This window comes from Myxine glutinosa, chromosome 1 (assembly GCF_964187855.1).
Source record: "Myxine glutinosa chromosome 1, kmMyxGlut1.1, whole genome shotgun sequence".
Taxonomy (NCBI): Eukaryota; Metazoa; Chordata; class Myxini; order Myxiniformes; family Myxinidae; genus Myxine; species Myxine glutinosa.
The window spans coordinates 191,380,900-191,406,706 of record NC_136261.1 but is presented as its reverse complement, the minus strand read 5'-3'; the positions used below and the strand labels follow the sequence as shown (position 1 = coordinate 191,406,706).

Below are 25,807 nucleotides of genomic sequence, written 5' to 3'. Positions count from 1 at the left end.
CCTTTAGAATTACACTTTAGAATTACTCTTTAGAATTACACTTTAGAATTATCCTTTAGAATTACCCTTTAAAATTATCCTTTAGAATTACCCTTTAAAAGTACCCTTTCGAATTACCCTTTAGAATTACCCTTTAAAATTACCCTTTAGAATTACCCTTTAAAATTATCCTTTAGAATTACTCTTTAGAATTACACTTTAGAATTATCCTTTAGAATTACCCTTTAAAATTACCCTTTAAAATTACCCTTTAAAATTACCCTTTCGAATAACCCTTTAGAATTACCCTTTAAAATTACCCTTTAAAATTACCTTTTAGAATTACCCTTTAGAATTACCCTTCAGAATTACCCTTTAAAATTACCCTTTCGAATAACCCTTTAGAATTACCCTTTAAAATTACCCTTTAAAATTACCCTTTAGAATTACCCTTTAGAATTACCCTTCAGAATTACCCTTTAAAATTACCCTTTCGAATAACCCTTTAGAATTACCCTTTAAAATTACCCTTTAAAATTACCTTTTAGAATTACCCTTTAGAATTACCCTTCAGAATTACCCTTTAAAATTACCCTTTCGAATAACCCTTTAGAATTACCCTTTAAAATTACCCTTTAAAATTACCCTTTAGAATTACACTTTAGAATTACCCTTTAGAATTACCCTTTCGAGTTACCCTTTAGAATTACCCTTTAAAATTACCCTTTAAAATTACCTTTTAAAATTACCCTTTGGAATTACCCTTTAGAATTACCCTTTAGAATTACACTTTAGAATTACCACTTAGAACCCTTTAAAATTACCCTTTAAAATTACACTTTAGAATTACCCTTTAGAATTACTTTTTAGAATTACTTTTTAGAATTACACTTTAGAATTACACTTCAGAATTACCCTTTAGAATTACACTTCAGAATTACCCTTTAGAATTACCCATTAGAATTACCCTTTAGAATTACACTTTAAAATTACCCTTTAGAATTACCCTTTAGAATTATCCTTTAGAATTACCCTTTAGAATTACACTTTAGAATTACCCTTTAAAATTACCCTTTGGAATTACACTTTAGAATTACCCTTTAGAATTACCCTTTAGAATTACCCTTTAGAATTCCCCTTTAGAATTACACTTTAGAATTACCCTTTAGAATTACCCATTAGAATTACCCTTTAGAAATTCACTTTAGAATTACCCTTTAGAATTACCCTTTAGAATTACACTTTCGAATTACACTTTAGAATTACCCTTTAGTATTACCCTTTAGAATTACACTTTAAAATTACCCTTTGGAATTACCCTTTAAAATTACCCATTAGAATTACCCTTTAGAATTACCCTTTAAGATTACCCTTTAAAATTACCCTTTAGAATTACTCTTTAGAATTACACTTTAGAATTATCCTTTAGAATTACCCTTTAGAATAACCCTTTAAGATTACCCTTTCGAATTACCCTTTAGAATTACCCTTTAGAATTACCCTTTAAAATTACCCTTTAGAATTACCCTTTAAAATTACCCTTTGGAATTACACTTTAGAATTACACTTTAGAATTATCCTTTAGAATTACCCTTTAAAATTTCCCTTCAAAAATTACCCTTTATAATTACCCTTTAAAATTACCCTTTCGAATAATCTTTTAGAATTACCCTTTAAAATTACCCTTTAGAATTACTCTTTAGAATTACACTTTAGAATTATCCTTTAGAATTACCCTTTAAAATTTCCCTTTAGAATTACTCTTTAAAATTACCCTTTAGAATTACACTTTAGAATTACCCTTTAGAATTACCCTTTCGAGTTACCCTTTAGAATTACCCTTTAAAATTACACTTTAGAATTACCATTTAGAACCCTTTAAAATTACCCTTTAAAATTACCCTTTAGAATTACCCTTTCGAATTACTTTTTAGAATTACCCTTTAGAACCCTTTAGAATTACCCTTTAGAATTACCCTTGGGAATTACCCTTTAGAATTGCTCTTTAGAATTACCATTTAGAACCCTTTAGAATTACCCTTTAGAATTACCCTTTAGAATTCCCCTTTAAAATTACCCTTTAAAATTGCCCTTTCGAATTACCCTTTAGAATTACTCTTTAGAATTACCATTTAGAACCCTTTAAAATTACCCTTTAAAATTACCCTTTAGAATTACCCTTTAGAATTACCCTTTAGAATTACTTTTTAGAATTACCCTTTAGAATTACACTTTAGAATTACCATTTAGAACCCTTTAAAATTACCCTTTAAAATTACCCTTTAGAATTACCCATTAGAATTACCCTTTAGAATTACACTTGAAAATTACCCTTTACAATTACTCTTTCGAATTACCCTTTAGAATTACCCTTTAGAATTACCCTTTAGAATTACACTTTAGAATTACCCTTTAGAATTACCCATTAGAATTACTCTTTAGAATTACACTTTAGAATTACCCTTTAGAATTACACTTTCGAATTACACTTTCGAATTACACTTTAGAATTACCCTTTAGAATTACACTTTAGAATTACCCTTTGGAATTACCCATTAGAATTACCCTTCAGAATTACCCTTTAGAATTACCCATTAGAATTACCCTTTAGAATTACACTTTAGAATTACTCTTTAGAATTACACTTTAGAATTACCCTTTAGAATTACCCTTTAGAATTACCCATTAGAAATACCCATTAGAATTACCCTTTAGAATTACCCATTAGAATTACCCTTTAGAATTACCCATTAGAATTACCCATTAGAATTACCCTTTAGAATTACCCTTTAGAATTATCCTTTACAATTAAAGACTTATCATCTCTCATTATTTGCCACTCCATGATGGAAGTTTGCATGTAACAAGAATATTTAGAGTGAAAATGTACAGCTCTCCACACTTTGTGAACATCCACATAATTGGCAGTTGCCATTTTGTAAAACTTCATGCAGCATCTAACTCAAGATGTCCAAATGTTATAAACGTCTCTGCCCGTGGGTTTCCCAAGGGTGCTCCACTAGTACGAGCATATTGTGCATGACTGTATATATTGTAAGTTATACCGAGGGCATATAAATTATGAATACGACCACTCCGAATAAGTCTTTACCTTTGCATAAGACAAACATGGCGGCCGAATGATGTCTTTAATGATCAAAAGAAGTGTTACACACAAACAGATGGTCGCACCGGTGTATTATTATAGACAAGGATCCACAACCACAACAATATTGTCGTGTGACTACCCTGTGCGGTGAACACCGCAAGGTAACACGGAAGACCAAACGAGCTTTACACTCCGAGGCGTTCAGTCAAAATATAGTGGAGAATACGCGTGGGGGGAAGAGTCTGAAGAGCGTTTACCTTCACGGCAGTCCTCAAACCTGCAATAATTAATTCAACCGACACAGGTTTAAAATGTACAAGAAAATGCCAGCTTTATTTAAAAAATTGCCGGTCACAAAGAAAATGCACGATCAATAAAACTATATTCCTAAATTGGAGCACTCCCACACAGACCCGAATACAGACAAAGGATAAAATCACTGAAAATAAATGTGTTATTTAGTGGGCACTTAGCTCAAATCGGCCTGTGTATCTCGCCAGGAATCATCAAAGATCGTCTGAGGGCTCTACGTCTTTGCGCACGAAACACGCTCGTTGGCGCAAAGTAGGCCTCCCGCGTGGCCCGCTCATTCCTGGCTCTGTGCGCGAAGCAAACTGCCTTGGTGTGCAGCTCGGTCTTCCAGCCGCGCATGTCCTCACGATCTCTGCATGGGAAACCGGAGCCCTCGGTCGCAGCTCTTCCTCCTCACGACCACTAGCAAGATGTCCTCCTCACGACCACCAGCAAGATCTCGGAACACGGCCGTTCGCGAAGTAGCTTCCTTGCGCAAGAGCAAAGTGCAACCATTCACTATGGGGTCCAGAACGAGAAGAACCGAGAAGACGTCAATGCCGAGAGAGATAAAATGTCGATGCTGAGAGAGATAAAATGTCGATGCTGAGAGAGATAAAATGTCGATGCTGAGAGAGATAAAATGTCGATGCTGGGAGAGATAAAATGTCGATGCTGAGAGAGAGCTTTTCGGTGACCGTTCGCCAACAAAATCCGGACCCAAGAGATAGGAGAAAATGTTGGCACACGACCGTTCACCACCAGTCCCAAAACAAGAAGGGCGAGAGGACATCGATGCTGAGAGACCAAAATCTGACCGTTCGCTATGGTATCCAGAATCAGAAGAAGCGATTATCAGAAGAGGGCCAAATATATGCCGTTCCAATTATTTTGTTCTTGTGGCTCTGACGTCATCAGTGCCTCCTTCAACAAACCCATAGTCCCATCTTACCAGTCCTCGGTGCCAATCAAATCCCTGTCGAATTTGCACTTTGGGTGTACTTTGGGGCGTGGCTCCACAGAGCTTTTTTTGCCTCTGCGCTCACCAAGTCGGTGTTATCCACGGTAATGCTTCATGCTTGGTTTCCAGTTGGTTTTTAATTAGTGTGTTTAATTGGCGATTTCTTACTAGGTGTCTGTAGTGCGGTGTCATAAGGAACATAGGAAAAGATTAGAGAGGCAATACATACAGCGGATTAATTACCCATAATCTCTCGCTAATTAACAAGCCCCACCCCTTTGATGGGTTCGAAGATACAAGTTTACCTGACATCCGGTCTACACAAATTCCCTACTTATGATACATCAAGGTTTCTTCTTCTTCACAACAGTCGGAGCACACTACCTAGGCAATCCACTTGGACTAAGGTATCCCTTCCCCCCACAAACATAACAATATTATGTTATTTCTTGCAGAAGCCATTGTAAAAATACCACGATATAATAAAAAGGAGACTTTATTCTTGCACTGGTTGAAAAGAGCTAAAAAGTGTGAGGTTCAATAAGGAATGTATGCACCTGCCACTTAAAGAAAAGAGAGTAAAATGAGTTTAACAACATTTATTTATTCAAAACATTTCATTGAGTAAACTTACCATGGATTGGATGAAGATAGTTTTAGGATTACTAGTGAGGTAATAACCCATTACAAGGTAACCTACGCACGGGTGGGAGGCCAGAAGCAAACAGACAATGCAGAAACGGCGAATGCTAAAGCATGAAACCAATAAATTCCACATTCCTGTAGCACCTTCAGTCGCACGTCAGACATGGACAGCAAGTTCGTGAAGGACTTCCTTGAAAAACGTACCCGTTGGCAAACAAACGTGTACGTTTGTTCCATACCCAGTCAATGGCGAATCTGCATATGGCGATCCACGAATTCACGTTTAGAAAGTAGAAACCGTCACGGCATTTCATCATTCACTTGAACTCGATATCTCTTTTTTTCATTCCAAGCAGCATAACTCCAATCACAAATGAAATAACATTAATAAAAAAAATAAACTTTTAACAACATTCGTGACATAAACAAATATTAAAATCCTGATGTGAAGTTCCTTACGGTTGGGTGAATACAATTACGAATTCAAAATTGTAATTGTATTCACTAAATTCCAATCATCAATTGATACTTTAACAAAACGATTAACATGATTAACGTTTAACGATTTAACATTATGATTGAATGATGGTTGTATTGGGATATTATCAAACCCGCGCATTGCCGTCATCTGTCCACTTCCGCATTCGCGGCAGGTTCATAATTGTCATCAAAATCTAAACAGTATTTGTGGAATTTCAATAAAAGCCACATCACTGTTTATATCGGTAAATATTATTCCATCGTGTTTGGAAAAACTGGAAAATTGGAAAACTTGGAAAAACAATATAGCCTATTTTACTCCCGGGGGTCCCAGGAATACCCACCCAAAATATCGTTGCGATCGGTTGAGCCGTTTGTGCAGTACCTTCGAACGGACAGATGGACATTTGGTGAATTATAGTAAGATGATAAAGTACAGGTTGTCCACAAAACCTTGTTCCATTTTAAAATGTGTTTTGCATTTTGTCACATAATTCACAAAGTTCCTTGTGTTTTTCAGTACACCTGAACATGTGCATCTTTAGTAGCATTTAACACGTCTTAAGAACAACAACAACAACAACAACAAAATTGGGAGGATTGAGGCAGACCAGCCTTGCAGAACCCACCCTGTGGCCTGCACACCACCCTGGTTCAAATTTTTTTTTTTTTCAAAGATTATAATTTCCCTGTCAGTTTGCATTAATTACCTCCACCACCAAAAGTGGATGGAAGTTATGTTTTCATAAGTTAGTATAACTTCATAAGTTAGAAGTTATATAACATGATATTTTAAAAAGTTATGGACAAGTTATGAATAAACTTGGTGGATGAGTTGGTTAGGTGACAAAAACAAGCTGATTCGATTTTGGTTCAGGTCCGAATCCAGATCCGGACTACCAGTGGGATGCAAAACATAAACTGTTCAGCCTGGTGGAGTTATGCGCTCAACCGAGTGCTGTTCTAGTATTATTTTCTTATAAATAAACGCAAAACACACAATTCCATATTGAATTGAGTTATAGCCATGTTCTTTTTAACAGGGTTTCACTGCAGAGCCTTTGTTGTACATGTGAATGTACAGTTTAGATGGCAAAGCACTGGTATGGTCTCCAGCTGAACCTGGGTTCAATTCCCAGTCTGGGTATGTAATCTTCCCACAGATGTCAATTGGTTGTTTTCAATCCTGTTCATTTATTTATTGGTGTTCTAATCGTCTCTTACCTACTGGGTTTACCAGCATTGACCTACTGGGTTTTATTGGTATTTTCTACTGGTCCAGTATTTCACTTTCCTTATTGAAACCAGTTGATCCGACTGGTTCAATTTCATATGGGATTTGTCTTATTGGTTTTCTATGGGATTTTCGACCTTGCGTCATACAGATTGCCTCCTGTTCCTGCGCTGTCTTTAAATCCTACATTAAATAATATTATTTAATTATTTTTTGCCAATCTTAGAAAGATGACAGGCTGAGTCTACCCATCCGGAGTTAATGTATTGCACGGCTGTGGCTTGAACTCAGCATCTTAAGATTTTAAGCCTGCCACCTTAACTATTAAGCCACCACCAGGCTTCAAATCCTGCATTTGAGCCGAGTATTTGTGTATGGCTTTAAAATTAAATCTCATTTTGAGGACATGTTTGCATGTGCTCTGACAGTGCCAACAATAAAAAATAACCCACTTCGTTACCCGAGGCGTAATTTTCTGCCAAAAAAAAACAAACTGCTGCCAGTGACACGAATTGTTTAAATCCATCTCATAGTTTACTTATAACCCTGGCAAGCCGACCGCCATATTGCCGAAATGATACGAAAGTGACAGATATTTGGCAGCATAATGTCATTACCTTGTTTATCACCATGGTGCAAACTCAAACTGCCATGGCCCACCATCTGACCTGATTTTCCAGGCACCTGGTTTCACTTGCATCACTTTGAACACCCACACTCCGACGGCAACATAGATATTCCATATCCGCCAGAAAATATCATCCTTAATGGGACTTTGCTTTGTTGTCTTTTCTTCCTCCTAGCAGCATCTAATATTCAACTAGCCATTTAAGAAATGCAGCAAGTGGGACAGTATTTACTGTTGTTTTTCGAAAAAAAAAGAAGAAAAAAAAAGAACAGTGTTTATTGTTGTTTTTGGGGACCTCCCCCCCCCCCCCAAAAAAAAAAAACAGTTTACAGGTTTGTGCTATACCTTTGTCTGTTGTTGGCTTCTTGCCGACGTCGGTTGGTTGAGTACTATATGCCATTGCATGTTGTGTTTTTATCACCGACATTGTGGGTTGGTTGAGTGTTATTCCATTTCTTATTGTTTTCTAAAAGAATGTATCATGGAAAAACAACCATAAGTCTCTCACCGGAATCCTTTCATCTCCTCTCCCTGTCAAGGTACGAATGCCCCAAGGCAGTGTCCTGCCTGCCCCATCATATTCCTTATATCCATCAACAATCCCTCTGACTCTCTGGAAAATCCTCTTTATCTATTTGCTGATGACTGCACCATCTTCTGTGACATCCCTCATCCTTCATATAGGCAGGCAGCACGCAGCAGCCTTCTCCCTCTCTTCAGACCTTGACAAAATCATAAGCTGGTTAAGCACTTGGAATATATTTTTCAATCCAGACAAATGTCACACTCCGTATCATGGCTGGTCCTCTCTCTCCAAAAGGATCAAATGGTAAACCCTCCCATCTACTATCTAAACAATCCTTTTTTTACATACATCGTCAAAGCAGATGGAAGAGCTAGAACGGATCGAGATGCAACATAACAAAAGGAACAATAGGAGGAGATGGGGGAAATGCCAACAGCAATGCGGAGGGAAAATAGATGGAGACAGACGAACAAGGAAGGAATGCTGGTAACGATGGGGAGAACGGAAGGTGTGGACAAGATGGCTACAGATGCAAAATTTTGGGAGGGGTGGGGTTGGTTTAAGGGGTGTAGAAAATATAATGGTTTTTAATGGAGAATGATTTGAGATGGTGTTCAACAGCTGTCCTGAAAACCTGAAGGGAAGAGATTGAAAACAGTGTGGAAGTTGCTTCCACAAGTGGGGAAAAAGAGAAACAAAAGAGGGGAAGTAAACAGCAGCTCTGGATTTTGGCAGTTTCACCAGGAAGGGGTTGCTGGTGGACCATGCGCAACTTGCAGAAACCTGGTTGGGTGAGGGGGGGCGGAGGGAGGGAGGAGAGGCAGGACAAAACACGGAAAAAGCAGATGGTGCCCAGAAAATGACGTGATGTGATGACCGAATGAAAGGGTCATAGACTCAGCTTCATCTCACAAGATTCCAAAGATCTCGAAGACCTTGTTTCCACGGCATGAAGCTGATTAAGGTGTGAGGCAGGGGCACCAGCCCAGAGGGATGAGCAATATTCCCTCAAGCTGTGGATGAAACTCTTGCCGTATCCTCCCCAATCATTGTATCCTCCCTCACCCCTCAATCATTTCTACATCCATTGTTTCTCAAAGTCTCCCTCTATTTTGTTATTACCCTGCGCTCGCGAAGCGAAAGGCAGGGTTAAGCATTCAGGTCCGTCCGTACGTCGTATGTACGTACGTTGTATGTATGTATGTATGTATGTATGTATGTATGTATGTATGTATGTGCGTGTCTGCATTTCAAAAATTCATTTTCTCGGCAACCGTTGGTCCGATTGACATGAAATTTTCACCATAGGAGGGTCTCCTCCTGTAGAATATTTTTGTGAATATTATGACGTCGCAGGTCACGTGGTACGGGCGCCATCTTGGAAAAACCCAAAAATTTTGCACCTCCATATCTCAAAAATCACTGCACAGAAATAATTGAGACAGGTCTCCTAGCAAAGAACTCTCCATGCGGAATAACATATGTGAATGATGACGTCATAGGTGCCGCCGTTATGACGTCATAATTCGACAAGTAAAAAATTTATCCAATCAGGATGAAATTTCTTAAGCATCTTCTCGGTATAAATTGAAGCAGAAATATAATTATAATGACATCATAGGTCACGTGGTTCGGATGCCCTATTGTTTTGAGTGAAAAGCCTGAAAAACCACTAAAATCAAATTTTCTCCAAAACAACTGAACAGATCGAGGCCAAACTTTGCAGGCAGAATCGCATACCCATGACGAACAAAAATGTCCGTGAGCATGACGTCATGCATCACATGGTTTCAGAGTTATGACGTTTTTAAGCATAAACTTTTAAAACCAAGCTCCTTCCTCAATTTTGATCCGTTCGAGGGGAAACTTGAGAAATGTGTTCAACATATCAGTCTGCTAAAATGACCTTTTGGAATTTGCGATAGGTGACGTGGTTTGGCAGATATAAATACTTAAACGAAAATATTAAGAAATTTATAACTCTTGAACCTCTTCATTGATCGACGTGAAACTTTACATTTTGTAGAGGTCATGAAGTGTAATACGTGTGCAAAATTTCAACATGATTGGATGTATGGTCTGGAAGCTAGAAGTTATTATTGCGTGAAGAAGAAGAGTCTTCTTTAGTGGGCATGGAATTAATTATCACACTGCACATGACAGGCAGTCAAAGTACGGAGCGACCTCACGGGGTCATTTTAACCTCAAATAAAATTCTGATTTCAGATTTGTCAATCGCTGAGGTATATTAACACACGTCCAAAACAGATTTGGCGAAATTCCGACGATTTTTGACGAAAATATAACATTTGTGTCTGCATTTCAGTAAAGTGTGTGCCATGTCAGCATTTTAAAAATTGAAGTGTGGCTCATTGTAAATAACTCCATATGAGGAATAGGTGTTGTTAACAATTACGTCATTGGTGCCATAATTATGACATCATAATTCGACAGGGACAATGCTTAGTCTGATCAGTTTTAAATTTAATTGAGCATGATCTATGCAACAATTATTTAGAGAATATAAATTTATGATGTCATCGCTCACGTGGTCTCGCAGCCATATTTGGATAAAAAAAAAAAAGAAACGTTCAAAAATAGAAGAGTTCTCTCATACCAAGTTGACTGTGCAAGGTAAGTATTCTATGAATACCATCTAGTTCAACTCTGTTGCTGTTTCCCCCCATCTCTCTACTGTTCCATTTGTTATGTTGCGATCCATTTTATGTTTTATCCCCCCCCCCCCCCACCACCCACCCCCCAAGACATTACTCTGTATATACTGCATGTATTATATAAAGAAACAGTGTCTGTCTGGCCATCTGGCCATGAACTACACCATAAATTTTGGGGCTAACTCCATCAAACTTTTTGGGGTCCCAGCGGATGTCATAAGGTGGGTGGGAGGTTTCATAAATTCATCAATACAATAATGATTTTGTTTCCACCTGTATGAAACTGCTTCCTATCCAGAGTAAACACAATCAAGGGCTCGGCATTCACAGTTTCGCCATTTACTGCTTGTGAAAACATTCGCTGGTTTGATAAATGTATCAATACAATTATAATTTTGAGTTTCCACCCGAACGACGCCGCTTTTATCCATCCTAAGATGTGTCGAAGGTTTCATAAATTTCTCAATATAATTATGATTTTGAGTTTCCATTTATATGAGGTGTTACGTATGCGCCCTTCATCACCGGCAGATTTGTAATAATATTAATATTGATTTATAATAATTGGTTGTCACGTTAGAACGTCGTTTATATTTGTTTACCTCATGAGTGTTTGTAACATTGTTACAATGTTTGTTGTTATATTAATGATATAGTATTAATTTGTGATTGCAATGATGCTGTTTGGAATGAAAATGTAGAGAGATTGAGTTTAAAAGGAGAATGAGCAAATTATGTGAGGGTTTCCATCCATGGCATTTGCAGTTAGTTTCGCCATTGACTGCGTATATAAACAATGAACCTGCTATCCCTGCCTGATGTTCGACTGAAGGTGTTACATATAAGTTCACACACACACACACACACACACACACACACACACACACACACACTCGACACTGCACACACACACACACACACACACACACACACACACACACACACACACACACACACACACACACACACACACACACACACACACACACACACACAGTTAGTGTCCTTTCTCAGGACAACCATTATTCAAAGAAAGATGTACGGATGGTTTCACATGATAATTTTTTGTGATCATCCCTACCTTGTTTACATACTTTTTGGATTAACATCTCTACATCATTTTGCATTTAAAAAAATGTTTTTATCACTTGTATATATCAGGGTATCAAGAAATAACTGACGCATTTCTATTTAATTTAGAAATAGCAATTTAATATAAAATGAGAATATTCATATATCATACAAACCAACATTTTCAGGTGAATAATTCATCTTAAAATAAGACAATAACACCTTGACAATAACACCTTTAAAGAGACCAGCATTTTCATGTATGCATTGACGCACGCGAACAACTACATTTTGAATCACGCTCCATGAGGTTTCAAGTAGAATACGGGTTATTTCCTGTTCAATTTGTTTCCAAAAGTCTCGAGTAGTCCTTCATCTTGTCTGGTATACATTTGATGTAAGGTATCCCCACAAAAAGAAATTGGGCGCTGTTAAATGCGGACATCTGGCTGGCCATGGAACAAATCCAAATTGTGAAATGAGATGATGTGGGAAAAGATCCTTCAGGAGTGACGTTGATGCACGAGTAGTATGGGCTGTCGCCCAATCTTGGTGGAAGCAGGTTTGACCCTCAAGTCCCATGTTCCTTAATTTCGGAGCAGGAAAATCGCTTATCGTATGTTGATATCGCTCAGATGTTACTGCAACAGTTAGGCCATTGGCAACAATCCAATGACTCCAGCACAAAAATGCCACCACACTGTGACACTTTCACTGTGTAAGGGTCGTTGGTGGAACTGCTCAGGATTTTATTTAGCAGAAAAATCAGGTATTCTGCTTGTTAACATGACCTGTAAGCTGGAGCCCAAAATCAGGTATTCTGCTTGTTAACATGACCTGTAAGCTAGAGCCCAAAATCTGGTATTCTGCTTGTTAACATAACCTGTAAGCTAGAGCCCAAAATCAGGTATTCTGCTTGTTAACATAACCTGTAAGCTGGAGCCCAAAATCAGGTATTCTGCTTGTTAACATAACCTGTAAGCTAGAGCCCAAAATCAGGTATTATGCTTGTTAACATAACCTGTAAGCTGGGGCCCAAAATAAGGTATTCTGCTTGTTAACATAACCTGTAAGCTAGAGCCCAAAATCAGGTATTCTGCTTGTTAACATAACCTGTAAGCTAGAGCACAAAATCAGGTATTCTGCTTGTTAACATGACTTGTAAGCTAGAGCCCAAAATCTGGTATTCTGCTTGTTAACATAACCTGTAAGCTAGAGCCCAAAATCAGGTATTCTGCTTGCTAACATAACCTGTAGGCTAGAGCCCAAAATCAGGTATTCTGCTTGTTAACATAACCTGTAAGCTTGAGCCCAAAATCAGGTACTCTGCTTGTTAACATAACCTGTAAGCTAGAGCCCAAAATCAAGCAGTCTGCTTGTTAACATAACCTGTAAGCTAGAGCCCAAAATAAGGTATTCTGCTTGTTAACATAACCTGTAAGCTAGAGCCCAAAATCAGGTATTCTGCTTGTTAACATAACCTGTAAGCTCGAGCCCAAAATCAGGTATTCTGCTTGTTAACATAACCTGTAAGCTAGAGCCCAAAAATCAGGTATTCTGCTTGTTAACATAACCTGTAAGCTAGAGCCCAAAATCAGGTATTCTGCTTGTTAACATAACCTGTAGGCTAGAGCCCAAAATCAGGTATTCTGCTTGTTAACATAACCTGTAATCTAGAGCCCAAAATCAGGTATTCTGCTTGTTAACATAACCTGTAAGCTAGAGTCCAAAATCAGGTATTATGCTTGTTAACATAACCTGTAAGCTAGAGTCCAAAATCAGGTATTCTGCTTGTTAACATAACCTGTAAGCTAGAGCCCAAAATCAGGTATTCTGCTTGTTAACATAACCTGTAGGCTAGAGCCCAAAATCAGGTATTCTGCTTGTTAACATAACCTGTAATCTAGAGCCCAAAATCAGGTATTCTGCTTGTTAACATAACCTGTAAGCTAGAGTCCAAAATCAGGTATTATGCTTGTTAACATAACCTGTAAGCTAGAGTCCAAAATCAGGTATTCTGCTTGTTAACATAACCTGTAAGCTAGAGCCCAAAATCAGGTATTATGCTTGTTAACATAACCTGTAGGCTAGAGCCCAAAATCAGGTATTCTGCTTGTTAACATAACCTGTAATCTAGAGCCCAAAATCAGGTATTCTGCTTGTTAACATAACCTGTAAGCTAGAGTCCAAAATCAGGTATTATGCTTGTTAACATAACCTGTAAGCTGGGGCCCAAAATCAGGTATTCTGCTTGTTAACATAATGTGTAAGCTAGAGCCCAAAATCAGGTATTCTGCTTGTTAACATAACCTGTAAGCTAGAGCCCAAAATCAGGTATTCTGCTTGTTAACATAACCTGTAAGCTCGAAATGAGCTTCATTTGACATGATTAGTGTTTCAATAAACCTGTCATCTTCCTCGAACATCCGAAGAAATGTGTTACAAAATTCCATCCCTCCTTGTTTGTCATTTTCATGAAGTTTGTGGACTATTCGAATTTTGTAGAGAAAAATCCACTTTTGTAGGGAAACATCCATCAACCACCATCTTAGTAAATCTTCCAACGTTCCTTTATAATCTGAAATGAAAAAAAATATTGACATAAACATTTTTGAGAATTTTGCACAAATTTAAAATGTGACAGATATTTCATGCCCACCCTCTACATCCCCAATCATGGTCCGTACATATGCACCCCCCCCCCCAAATCCTGCCCCCATTTTCAGTTATTTGTGCGTATGTAATAAACAGAGAGCCTCTTCTACTGCAAGTTGGAATATTATCGAAAAACATATTGTCGGGAGTATTATCAAAAAAATAATTCTGTAAAGTGCAAATATATCAGCTTAACTGATTCATGATCATCCAAACCAATCGCTTCCTTAGACATCTCGTTTTGATCAAGGTCAAATAAAACCTTTCCAGACGCTTTCTCATGGAATGAACCACCTTTAGAGGCCATTTTCCCCGCAGAGCGGGGGTTGCCTTTTTCGGGCACCATGGCCCCTTTTTGAAGCAATGTTTTATGGCCGGGTGCCCTTCCTGCCGCCAACCCTGTTAGTCGCCTTTTGTGACACACAGGGAATTACTAGTTGAAGCAATGTTTTATGGCCGGATGCTCTTCCTGCCGCCAACCCTGTTAGTCACCTCTTGCGACACACAGGGAATTACCAGTGAGCTGGTATTCAATTTGCCGACCTCAGAAGGATGACAGGCTGAGTCAACCCCCCTGGTGTTAATTCAGTGATCGACCGGGATTCGAACCCAGAATCCTAGGATCCCAAGCCGGCACCCTAATCGCTAAGCCAACACCAGGCTACTTTCTCACGGAATATACATTTCAAAAAAGTTCTTCAGCACAGAGGTTGAAGTTGATATGCAATAGAGTTGTTTATGCAATTATATGTCTAATTAGGGGGTGACCTGTATAGCCTCGACTCTAGTCTAGAGGTATGCACACTCTCCTTTGAGCTGTCATCCTGGTGCTTCACATGCAGGGTGTTGCATCAACATGTGTCATTCGCATCGACGTTAATCTGGGTATCCCATCAGTATTAGTGTAGCTGAGCTATTGCTATCACCAACACCATGGCCAAATTACCAATTCCTGCTAATCTACGTGTGTGTGTGTGTGTGTGTGTGTGTGTGTGTGTGTGTGTGTGTGTGTGTGTGTGTGTGTGTGTGTGTGTGTGTCTTACATCATACTCAAGGCTTACAATGAATCCAGGAACAGAGTACCAGTTAATGCCATCTGTATGTTAGCTTGAGTGCTCACCTTTGGAGAACTTGCAGCACCCCCAGGTGAAGATGAAGCGTCCACAGAAAGCAAAGCAAAGCAAAGCAAGACAAGACAAGGGCTGAGGGAACTGTGTAGGTAGACCATAACACCCCAAGGTGATCACCCCAATAACTCTTCAGCTTTGCTAAAGTGTCTTGTTTGTGTCATGTCTTTTATTAAATAAATAGCTCCCCGAGTGACCTGACGGTCATCTCTTGAGGTTGTAGTTCACACCTCTGCCAATTTGGGGGAACCTCTCTGGGAGCCCCCTGATGCAAAATCGAAAAAAATCCAAGACTGAGCAATCCTGCAGACCATGGAGTAGTCGAGTAGAAGGACTGTATCGGGTTTCAGAGCAATTTGTTGGTAAATAATGGACAAGTAGGGATCCAAAGTTTGGGGGGTAACTCCCACCGCTACATTGGTCCTCCTCACCATGCCCCCACCCCCTTCCCCATGATCCAAAATCGAAAAACCGAAGCCTGAAAATAATTGATTCGTGTATCAATTCGTTTCACCATTCCAGGTGAAAAGGGAGGAGAAGCAACAACAGCAAGAAGTTAACGGGCGGACAGATGAATGGACATCCAGGCATCATGACCCATTTTAAAAGGTCATCTCTTTGAGAATCGAGACGAGATTACCTAATAAATAACAAAAACAATGATAACATTGTAACAAAGCATATCTTAATTAATACTATAATATTGTCGTGCGAATCCCTCAAGGTTAAGACCAGGGACCACGGATGGACCAGAACGGATTTACTTGAGGCGACGACCAAACACGGATTCGGCTATAAAACGAGGGAGGAAAAAGGGAAGTGGAAGTTGTGGCAAAAGCGCGTACCTGTGGAAGGCGAACCAACGGCAGCTTCGATCCTGCAGGGAAATTAATGAACTCATGAACGACGAGATTAGAAGGTACAAAAATAAAGATTTATTCACGGAACCCGAAACAATGAAACACGACGGTAATCAAATAAAAGTCCTAATTTGGGATCCCACACACCGCACTTCAAAGACGTCACACAGGAATCGATTACGAAAGGAAATGTCTCGTCGTGTAATGTTCTGTGGTGCGTCCTTATCTGTCTGTGGTCTGTCCAAGGCTCCAAGCTCTGCTGCACACCACGAGGGCCCGAGCCAACGCCCACCCCAGGATCCTCGTCGACCACCCACGAGGTCCGTGCACCACTCTAAGCTCCAAAGCACCGAGCACCGCTCCGAGCACCACGCAGATGGCGAGCCAACGACCACCAGGGACATCCCAAGACCAAGCAGGGAAGCGCAGAGAGCACAAGACAGCCAGAGACAGCCAGAAAGGGACGTGTGCAAGAGGCAGCGAAGAACCGAAAAGCTAGAACTCGAGCAAGCGCCGGACGTGCAAGAGGTAAAATGTCGTTCGGCGCGCCCTGATATAACCTGGGCAGTGACGTCAGCATTGGCGCGCCACCAACCTGTGCCTTCCACTGAACCTTCCAGCTTCGCGGCTTCCGCACTCGTTGGCTGGAGGTTCGCGCCTACTGCGCTGACCAATCACAGGCCCGTAGCATGGTGATAGCTCGTGACACTCGATGTGGCTAGGCCTGCCGGAGGTGTAGCTGGCTGCGGCCCATGCGGCGGTGCCCCGAACTGGCCTCTTGCTTGTTCTCTTCCGAAGTCCTTGTCAGGGAAGGGAATTATTTAATGTTGCGCTAAGGGCCTGTCTGAGTGTTTAAATGAGTGCATTGCCATAAGGGACAATGGTTTGATTCCCAGGTGTGACACACAGGGGTTTATCTTACTCCCGACACTATCTAACATTCGAACATCCTGGTATATTCACAAGCAGACATCTTAATCCGACAAACCGGACTAACATAGAACTTATTACAGGTAGATTCCCTATCGCGACAGACGAAGCATGTTACCTATTCAGATCTACCTGACTCTAGATATTGCTTTACCCTACCGACATAACACAGCCCGCCCCCTGGTACCATAGCTCCTGCTAGGTTCACTGCAAGTGCTACCATTCCAGTCTTAACACTTACTGTCTCACACTTAATTAACCTACGAAATAAATCAGGAGGGCTGTGGGAAGTGAGTCGAACTTCCTACCTATACTCCTTAACATGCTAATCCCCTTAACAATCATGCAGTCAAATATGTACATTGATCTCCTTCGTTGTTCCTGCGGAGGGAGGAAACAAACAATACACCAAAATCTAACTTAACCACAAAACTTACCCTTACAAAAATTCAGAACTCCATGAACATTTATACAACCCCGGTCTACAGACCGCGTCCCCCGGTGGATGCCACAAGACGCAACCTTACCTGCGGGGCCATCCCAATGTACCCCTAAATTTCCGCGGGCCCTGTTCAGGTGTTACAGGTGAGTGACATGGCTCGGTGGATTTCGCCCTCATTCATTCAACACAAACCCCTTATCAACGGTAATTGCCACGGGGGGGGGGGGGGGGGGGGGTCGCAGGCATCGCTCCTCAGAGCCTGATCTGTACCTGCAGACACACACACCTTCCCCACCCACAAGATCCCAGAACACATATCCTCCCCCGCTGCCATTCAATTCTCAACACATTTCCATAGATGGTACAAAAAGATGTCACAAGAGTTGCCATGGCCTGCCATTTGTGAAATCCCCAGTTCACATTTCACCATTACATTTCCACAAGCGCATTTCAAAACTCTCAATAATTATCACATCCGTTTTTCCATTCTCCACGACCACATAAAAACACATAACCACAACACTAACACAAACGCCACCCACAAGACTCCGTGGCACACATTCCATCCCCCTCACCAACCATGTCATCACTCACACCGGCCCCCAACTCCAAATTACATGTCCCCAATTTAAATAGCAAGTCCTGGAGCCTGGGACAGTACACTTCAAAATACTCACCTCAAGTGCAGGTAGTTGCAGGTTGCTCAGACCCAAAGTGCCATCCACCCTCAAAATCCCAAAATTTCACATTGGACCAATCAAATTTTCCAAATTTCACTTTTCTCCCCACTATCCTGGCAGGTATGTGGATCCGCCATCAACGGTGATTATCACTACACAACTACATGTGGCTATGACAGCTCCGCACCTCTACCGTGCAAGGGTCATCGGGACATGGTGAGCAGTCAAAATGCCAACATGACCCATGAGTGTCCATAAGGGTGCGACCCACCATCCATCCTTCGGCCCCCCTGCGAGGAACACAGCTGCACTAGCCCCAGCTGGCCAATGTGGTGAGCACCTGCTGCCACAAACACTACCGCACGCACAACCTCGGCCCTGGGGGAGACGGTCGCAGTGCGTGGCATTCCCCTCACGTCACCTATGCCGCCCTCTCGTCCCCCAGTCCACAGAACTGCAGCCCCCCAGTGCCCACCCACACTTGACCACACCAAGGTCCAGTCGACAGCCATGCTCCTCCAGGAGACCCACCCAGAAGACATGGTCCACACACCTCAGACACGCACAGCACCACGTTGACCCCCAGACTCCCAACTCCATCCCCATGATCCCGCGTCCCAAATATCGGCACAGTCGCCCCCGCAACCAGTTGAAAGCTGTGTCCTGCTACCCTGTCAATTTTATCACAGCCTCCAACACTTTGGTCTACACACCTGGATCAATAATGGTGTCACAACTGTCAGTGACCACCATGACATTTCAAAATTCACCCTTAAATTTACATCCAACCCCAAGATTACCCATGCCAAACATTTTTCACGTTTTGCTAACTCACCAAAGAAAGATGCTTTGCCATACACATGCCAGCCGAGCATGGCCCATATGCTCGGCTCTTTACACATTCCCGATTCAACAATCCCATGGCTCTCTTCCCAAACCGAGAGTCCATAAATCATAACGGAACATCTGTGGAAGGTCACTCTCGCACCATCACGTTCCACAGATGCCCCAATGGTTGTCCGGCAGGCTATCTCCATCCCTGTCCATGCGGTTCGACCCACGCCCATAGCCCAGCACAGCATGGCAGGTCACCACATGCTGGCTGTTCCAGAGTCTCAGGAGGAGGGTGCCAGGCCGCATGCCCGGGTGGTCACCACATCAGGCCCAAGTTGGCCGTCCGCAGTGCCACCACCAAAGCGCGACCCAGAACACCTCCCCTTAGTGGTCCTCAATACATGCCATCCCAGGCTTGAGAAACCACCTCGGACCCCCCGGAGGTCTTAACCCCCACCAGGGTCTGGTTACCCTGTCGGCCCGAGCCACAAGCTCGGACGGCGCCCCGACGGACAAGGGACGCCACACTCCACCAGACCCCCCGTGGGGCCCAGGTCGTACCACGACACCCATGGCTGGGCCCCACGTCCAAATCTCGCCAGCACAGCCCCCCAGCAGGCTGGCATCCCCAAATTTTGAAAGGGGCAACTTTTCCCCGAGGCCATCCTCAATGACCTTCCCTGGTCCAAATTTCGCAGCCCGGGGACCAACTCTCCCCAAGGCTGTTCCAAATCACATTCCCATTTTAATTTTATTTTAGATTTCCTTTTTAAAATTTTGGCCCCAGGTGTCCAATCCCCGCAGCTGCAGGTAACAACCTCTATCACAGGTTGTTCTGCTCCTCCCTGCAGCTGGTCCACATTCCATACGGGGACCAAATCTTCAGAGGCTCGATCTTCCGATCCCTCTCTGTCCGAATCCAGCCCGGGGCCAACACACTCCCCCAACTGGTTCTGTAATTTTGGAGCCTCCGTTGCCAAATCCCCTCGGTCACCACAACCGCCTCCTCGGACCGACTCACCTCCTCCCCGAAACTCCTATGGGCCTGGTCGACCCCTACCTCCATGGGACCGTCCCAGGTCCCCAGCCGCTGGATCACATCATGCTCATCATCATTCCCCATCAATTCTCTCCCCGACAGGTCTTCCCCAATAAATATCAGGTCCGGCTCCACCACACTGACCCCCAATAATGTTACCAACTCTCGCTCTGCACCACCGCCCTGGTGCTGCAAGGATTCCAATTCGTCCCCCCGTTGAAGTGTTGTGGCATCGACCCGGCCCCGATAAACCTCCAGGCCACGATGTAGGAAACATCCTCCCTTACAATTTAATTCTCCATTCACCTGTGGGCACTCCACGCTCACCTGTGGACACGCCCAATTTATCTGAAAATTTGCAGTCTCCCGTTTCAATTCGCTTGCCATTACAATTCCCTGCTCCTGAGCCCCATGTGAGTCATTCCTTTGTTCTTTCTCCAATTCTTCATTCGTCCGAGCATCAATTTTATTAATCATTCCGACAATTTGATTTTCCAATCGATCACTCATTCCCTTCATTTCTTCCCTCATTTCATTGCCCTGGGACTCCATTTTATTTTCCAATCGCTCACTGCGCTCACTCTGAGCATTCATTTTGTTTTCCAATCCCCCAATCATTCCCCTCATTTCCCGAAGCAATCGATCCAAAATCTGGTCGTTTATCAGGGCCGTCCCTGCAGCGGGGGAAGTTTCACCACTACTCTCTACCCCCACTACTTCCGACTCACTCCCTATGCTTCCCACATCTTTCATCCTTCCTTCCTCCATGTTGCCCACCTCCTCCATCCGTAAAGGAGGTCGCTTTCCCGGGCGGCTCTTGCAACAGGAATAAAATTAAATTTAATGCCGCGCCTTTTGCGTCGTGCAAGTCCAATCGACTATACAATTTATCGCCACGGACTACGAAAATTTTCGTCCAAATGTCGGGCGTACATCGATGTCTCGCCGCGGACAAAAAAAAAATTGTCCGACGGACCCAGATCCTCACTCTTGACACCAGTTTACTACGGGGTTCAAATCCCACTCCTGACACCAGTTGTCGCGCGAATCCCTCAAGGTTAAGACCAGGGACCGCAGATGGACCAGAACGGATTTACTTGAAGCGACGACGAAACACGGATTCGGCTATAAAACGTGGGAGGAAGAAGGGAAGTGGAAGCTGTGGCAAAAGCGCGTACCTGTGGAAGGCGAACTGACAGCAGCTTCGATCCTGCAGGGAAATTATGAACTCACGAACGACAAGATTAGAAGGTACAAAAATAATGATTTATTCACGGAACCCGAAACAATGAAATGCGACGGTAATCAAATAAAAGTCCTAATTTGGGATCGCACACACCGCACTTCAAATACGCCACACAGGAATGGATTACGAAAGGAAATGTCTCGTCGTGTATTGTTCTGTGGTGCGACCTTATCTGCCTGTGGTCTGTCGTCCCCACTTGGCTCCAAGCTCCGCTTCACACCACGATGGCCCGAGCCAACGCCCACCCCAGGCTCCTCGTCGACCGCCCATGAGGTCCGTGCACCACTCTAAGCTCCAAAGCACCGAGCACCACACAGATGGCGAGCCAACGACCACCAGGGACCTCCCAAGACCAAGCAGGGAAGCGCAGAGGGCACAAGACAGCCAGAGACAGCCAGAAAGGAACGTGCGCAAGAGGCAGCGAAGAACCCAAAAGCTAGAACTCAAGCAAGCACCGGACGTGCAAGAGGGAAAATGTCATTCGTCGTGCCCTGATATAACCTGGGCGGTGACATCAGCCTTGGCGCGCCACTAACCAGTGCCTTCCACCGAACCTTCCAGCTTTGCGGCTTCCGCACTCGTTGGCTGGAGGTTCGCGCCTACTGCGCTGACCAATCACAGGCCCGTAGCGTGGTGATAGCTCGTTATACTCGATGTGGCTAGGCCTGCCGGAGGTGTAGCTGGCTGCGTCCCATGCGGTGGTGCCCCAAACTGGTCTCTTGCCTGTTCTCTTCCGAAGTCCTTGTCAGGGAAGGGAATTATTTAATGTTGCGCTAAGGGCCTGTCTAAGTGTTAAAATGAGTGCATTGCCATAAGGGACAAAGGTTTGATTACCAGGTGTGACACACAGGGGTTTATCTTAATCCCTACACTATCTCACACTCGAACATCCTGGTATGTTCACAAGCAGACATCTTAACCCGACAAACCAGACTAACATAGAACTTATTACAGGTAGATTCCCTGTCGCGACAGACGAAGCATGTTACCTATTCAGATCTACCTGACTCGAGATATTGCTTTACCCTACCGACATAACAATATTAACAACAACAATAATAATAGTAGCGTCATTTTGCAATAATAATGGCGAATGTCTAATCCCTCTGCCCCCTGGCCCAATCACACCTGGGTTTGGTGAAACTGAAAGGCAAGCTGATATATTCAAGCTCTTCAGCAGGCAGGTATTGCTACAAGGCCGTGAAGACCAATGAAAATTTGGTCCAACAGGCCCACAAGTGATATTAAGAACATAACTTATTTTAGCTGAGACATGGCCGTTGGAAAAAAGCTTGGAAAAAAGAAAAGAAACAGGAATTGCATGCAGCCCGAAATTGAGCCAGTGTGCTTACAAATGCCTGGGCAGATTTTTAGTTCAAGTCCATCACTGCATGTCATGACCGACTCTGGGAAGGCAATGGTGAACAATCCAACATAACCTTTGTCAAGAGATTGCTTAACTAGCCATAACGCCTAGCCCTAACTCCTAGCCCGAGCTCCTCCTCGCCCTCTATTCACCTTCACTCCTTCATTCCTCTTTTCTCCCGCGTCTGGAACAAACTCCCTCACTCTATTCAATCCCACTCCTCCCTCCAGGTCTTTAAAACAGCTGTTCACCACCATCTCTTATCTTCCCCCATCCAAAACCTTGATCTTTTCTACAACCGTTAATTCACCCCAAATCCACTTTCTTGAAGTTCCGACTTCTTTCCTGGAAGTCCTTGCAGTGTCCATGTGTTTTATACCTAACCTAGTAACTCGTGCTATCTCTCACATACAATAACCTATTAACTCGTGCTATCTCTCACATACAATAACGTAGTAACTCGTGCTATCTCTCACTTACAATAACCTAGTAACTCGTGCTATCTCTCACATACAATAACCGAGTAACTCGTGCAGGCAGGTATTGGCCATGATATCTCACATAAAATAACCGAGTAACTCGTGCTATCTCTCACATACAATAACCTATTAACTCGTGCTATCTCTCACATACAATAACCTAGTAACACGTGCTATCTCTCATATACAATAACCTAGTATCTCGTGCTATCACTCACATACAATAACCGAGTACCTCGTGCTATCTCTCACATACAATAACCTAGTACCTCGTGCTATCTCTCACATACAATAACCTAGTAACTCGTGCTATCTCTCACATACAATAACCTAGTAAATCGTGCTATCTCTCACATACAATAACCTAGTAACTCATGCTATCTCCCACATACAATAACCTAGTAACTCGTGCTATCTCTCACATACAATAACCTAGTAACTTGTGCTATCTCTCACATACAATAACCTAGTAACTCGTGCTATCTCTCACATACAATAACCTAGTAACTCGTGCTATCTCTCACATACAATAACCTAGTACCTCATGCTATCTCTCACATACTATAACCGAGTAACTCCTGCTATCTCTCACATACAATAACCGAGTAACTTGTGCTATCTCTCACATACAATAACCTAGTAACTCGTGCTATCTCTCACATACAATAACCGAGTAAGTCGTGCTATCTCTCACATACAATAACCTATTAACTCGTGCTATCTCTCACATACAATAACCTAGTACCTCGTGCTATCTCTCACATACAATAACCGAGTAACTCGTGCTATCTCTCACATACAATAACCTAGTAACTCGTGCTATCTCTCACATACAATAACCGAGTAACTCGTGCTATCTCACACATACAATAAACGAGTAACTCGTGCTATCTCTCACATACAATAACCTAGTAACTCGTGCTGTCTCTCACATACAATAACCTAGTACCTCGTGCTATCTCTCACATACATTAACCTAGTAACTCGTGCTATCTCTCACATACAATAACCTAGTAACTTGTGCTATCTCTCACATACAATAACCTAGTAACTCGTGCTATCTCTCACATACAATAACCTAGTAACTCGTGCTATCTCTCACATACAATAACCGAGTAACTCGTGCTATCTCTCACATACAATAACCTAGTAACTCGTGCTATCTCACATACAATAAAGCATATTGTGTTGCTACACGGTGCCAGTAGATTTTATCCATTGTTAAATGAGTCATGAATGTTATATATTCTGATGTGCAGTTACATAACACCAATTATCTCATGATATATTCATTCATTGATTGTGTATGCAGCCTGTAGCTGTTGGTTCATTCATTGCTGGGAGCACAGCTGTGCTGCTGATGCAGTGCCCCTGTAGATTAGAGTAGGAATTTGGAATTTGTCCATTGTTCCGGCAATAGCTTGCATACTCTACACGAAAGACACAATGGGATCTTTAATGTCCACAAACTAATGCTGGCAGACGGGACACCGAGTTTAATGTCCATCCGGGGGACACCGAGGGCACCAACATTGATGCCTCACCCTGCTTGCGAGTCACCAGGATGACAGTTTATAGCTGTTAGAATTTGAACCCAGGCTGGACGGCTCAGAGGAGAGTGTGCGTATCTCTAAGCCATCCCGCCAGCACTCATGATAGATGTAGAGGGGTAAGTCTTCCATTGTTAATAGTGCCATTATGTAAAGCTGACTGACCTCTTGCCCTCTTCTTTCGCTGAACCTTTGACCTCCATTTGTCTCCCAGCAGATTGTAAGAATGGACAGTGTGAACGTATCGTTGGTCTGAATTCAGCTGACCTGAGCTCCCTTCTCCTCCGCAGAGACAGGCCAGATGTACATGTAGATCCAGGTACAACGCTCCACTTCTGCTTTTTTTGTTTTTCTCTTGTTGTTTTGTTTTGTTTGTCTGTTTATTGTTGTTTTGTCTTTTTTGTTCTCTTGTTAGTTGTAACCTCCTCAAATGGGCATGAAAAGACCCATTTGAATTTTAAATGTAATTTCGAATTTTGAATTAAATTTTCTTTCTGAATACTGTATCTGGTAGCACTGCCCTGTTTTCAATTCCCATACTAGATGGAATTTGGAATGGTGAGGTCATTTCGAAGTCTTTTATTGAGATATAATTGATTATGCTTTTTGTTTTGGATCATTTTAAGTTATTCTCCCATTTTTTGACATTTCTCACAAGGTGAGTTGGGAATATAGGTCAGCTCACTTTTTTGTGTTCAAATAGAAGTTTTTATCATATAATCTGGTGAACGTCCAACATATGTGGCCAATCCACTGGTCATTGTATGGTAGTGGGATGTTCAATGTTTCAACTCCATTATGCTACCTCCTCGTGATGTATATTCATCGTTGTTTTGAAAAAAAAGAAAAGATCTTGTCAGACGGGCTGTTAACAAGGACCGACTGAGCTGGGGGGTACATGACCCCTGCGAATACCGAGGCAGTGATTAGATTTACTGCATTCAATTAATTCTAAGATTCCCCAAGGTTCATGCAAACGAAGCCAGCCAGCCCTTGCAGT

The 25,807-nt window shown here is 42.3% G+C and overlaps 1 protein-coding gene across 2 annotated transcripts in view; it reads left to right on the top strand.

The window, feature by feature from the left end:
• The window catches only part of LOC137432347 (receptor-type tyrosine-protein phosphatase-like N), a 237,834-nt gene that overhangs the window by 31,910 nt on the left and 180,117 nt on the right, over nt 1-25,807 (top strand). The window contains exon 2 of one of the 2 annotated variants that reach the window (XM_078781553.1): nt 25,025-25,126. In XM_078781553.1, coding sequence (XP_078637679.1) covers nt 25,025-25,126 — 102 coding nt within the window. Of the gene's footprint in view, nt 1-25,021; nt 25,127-25,807 lie in introns of both variants that reach the window. The other variant, XM_078781543.1, reaches the window with a different exon arrangement.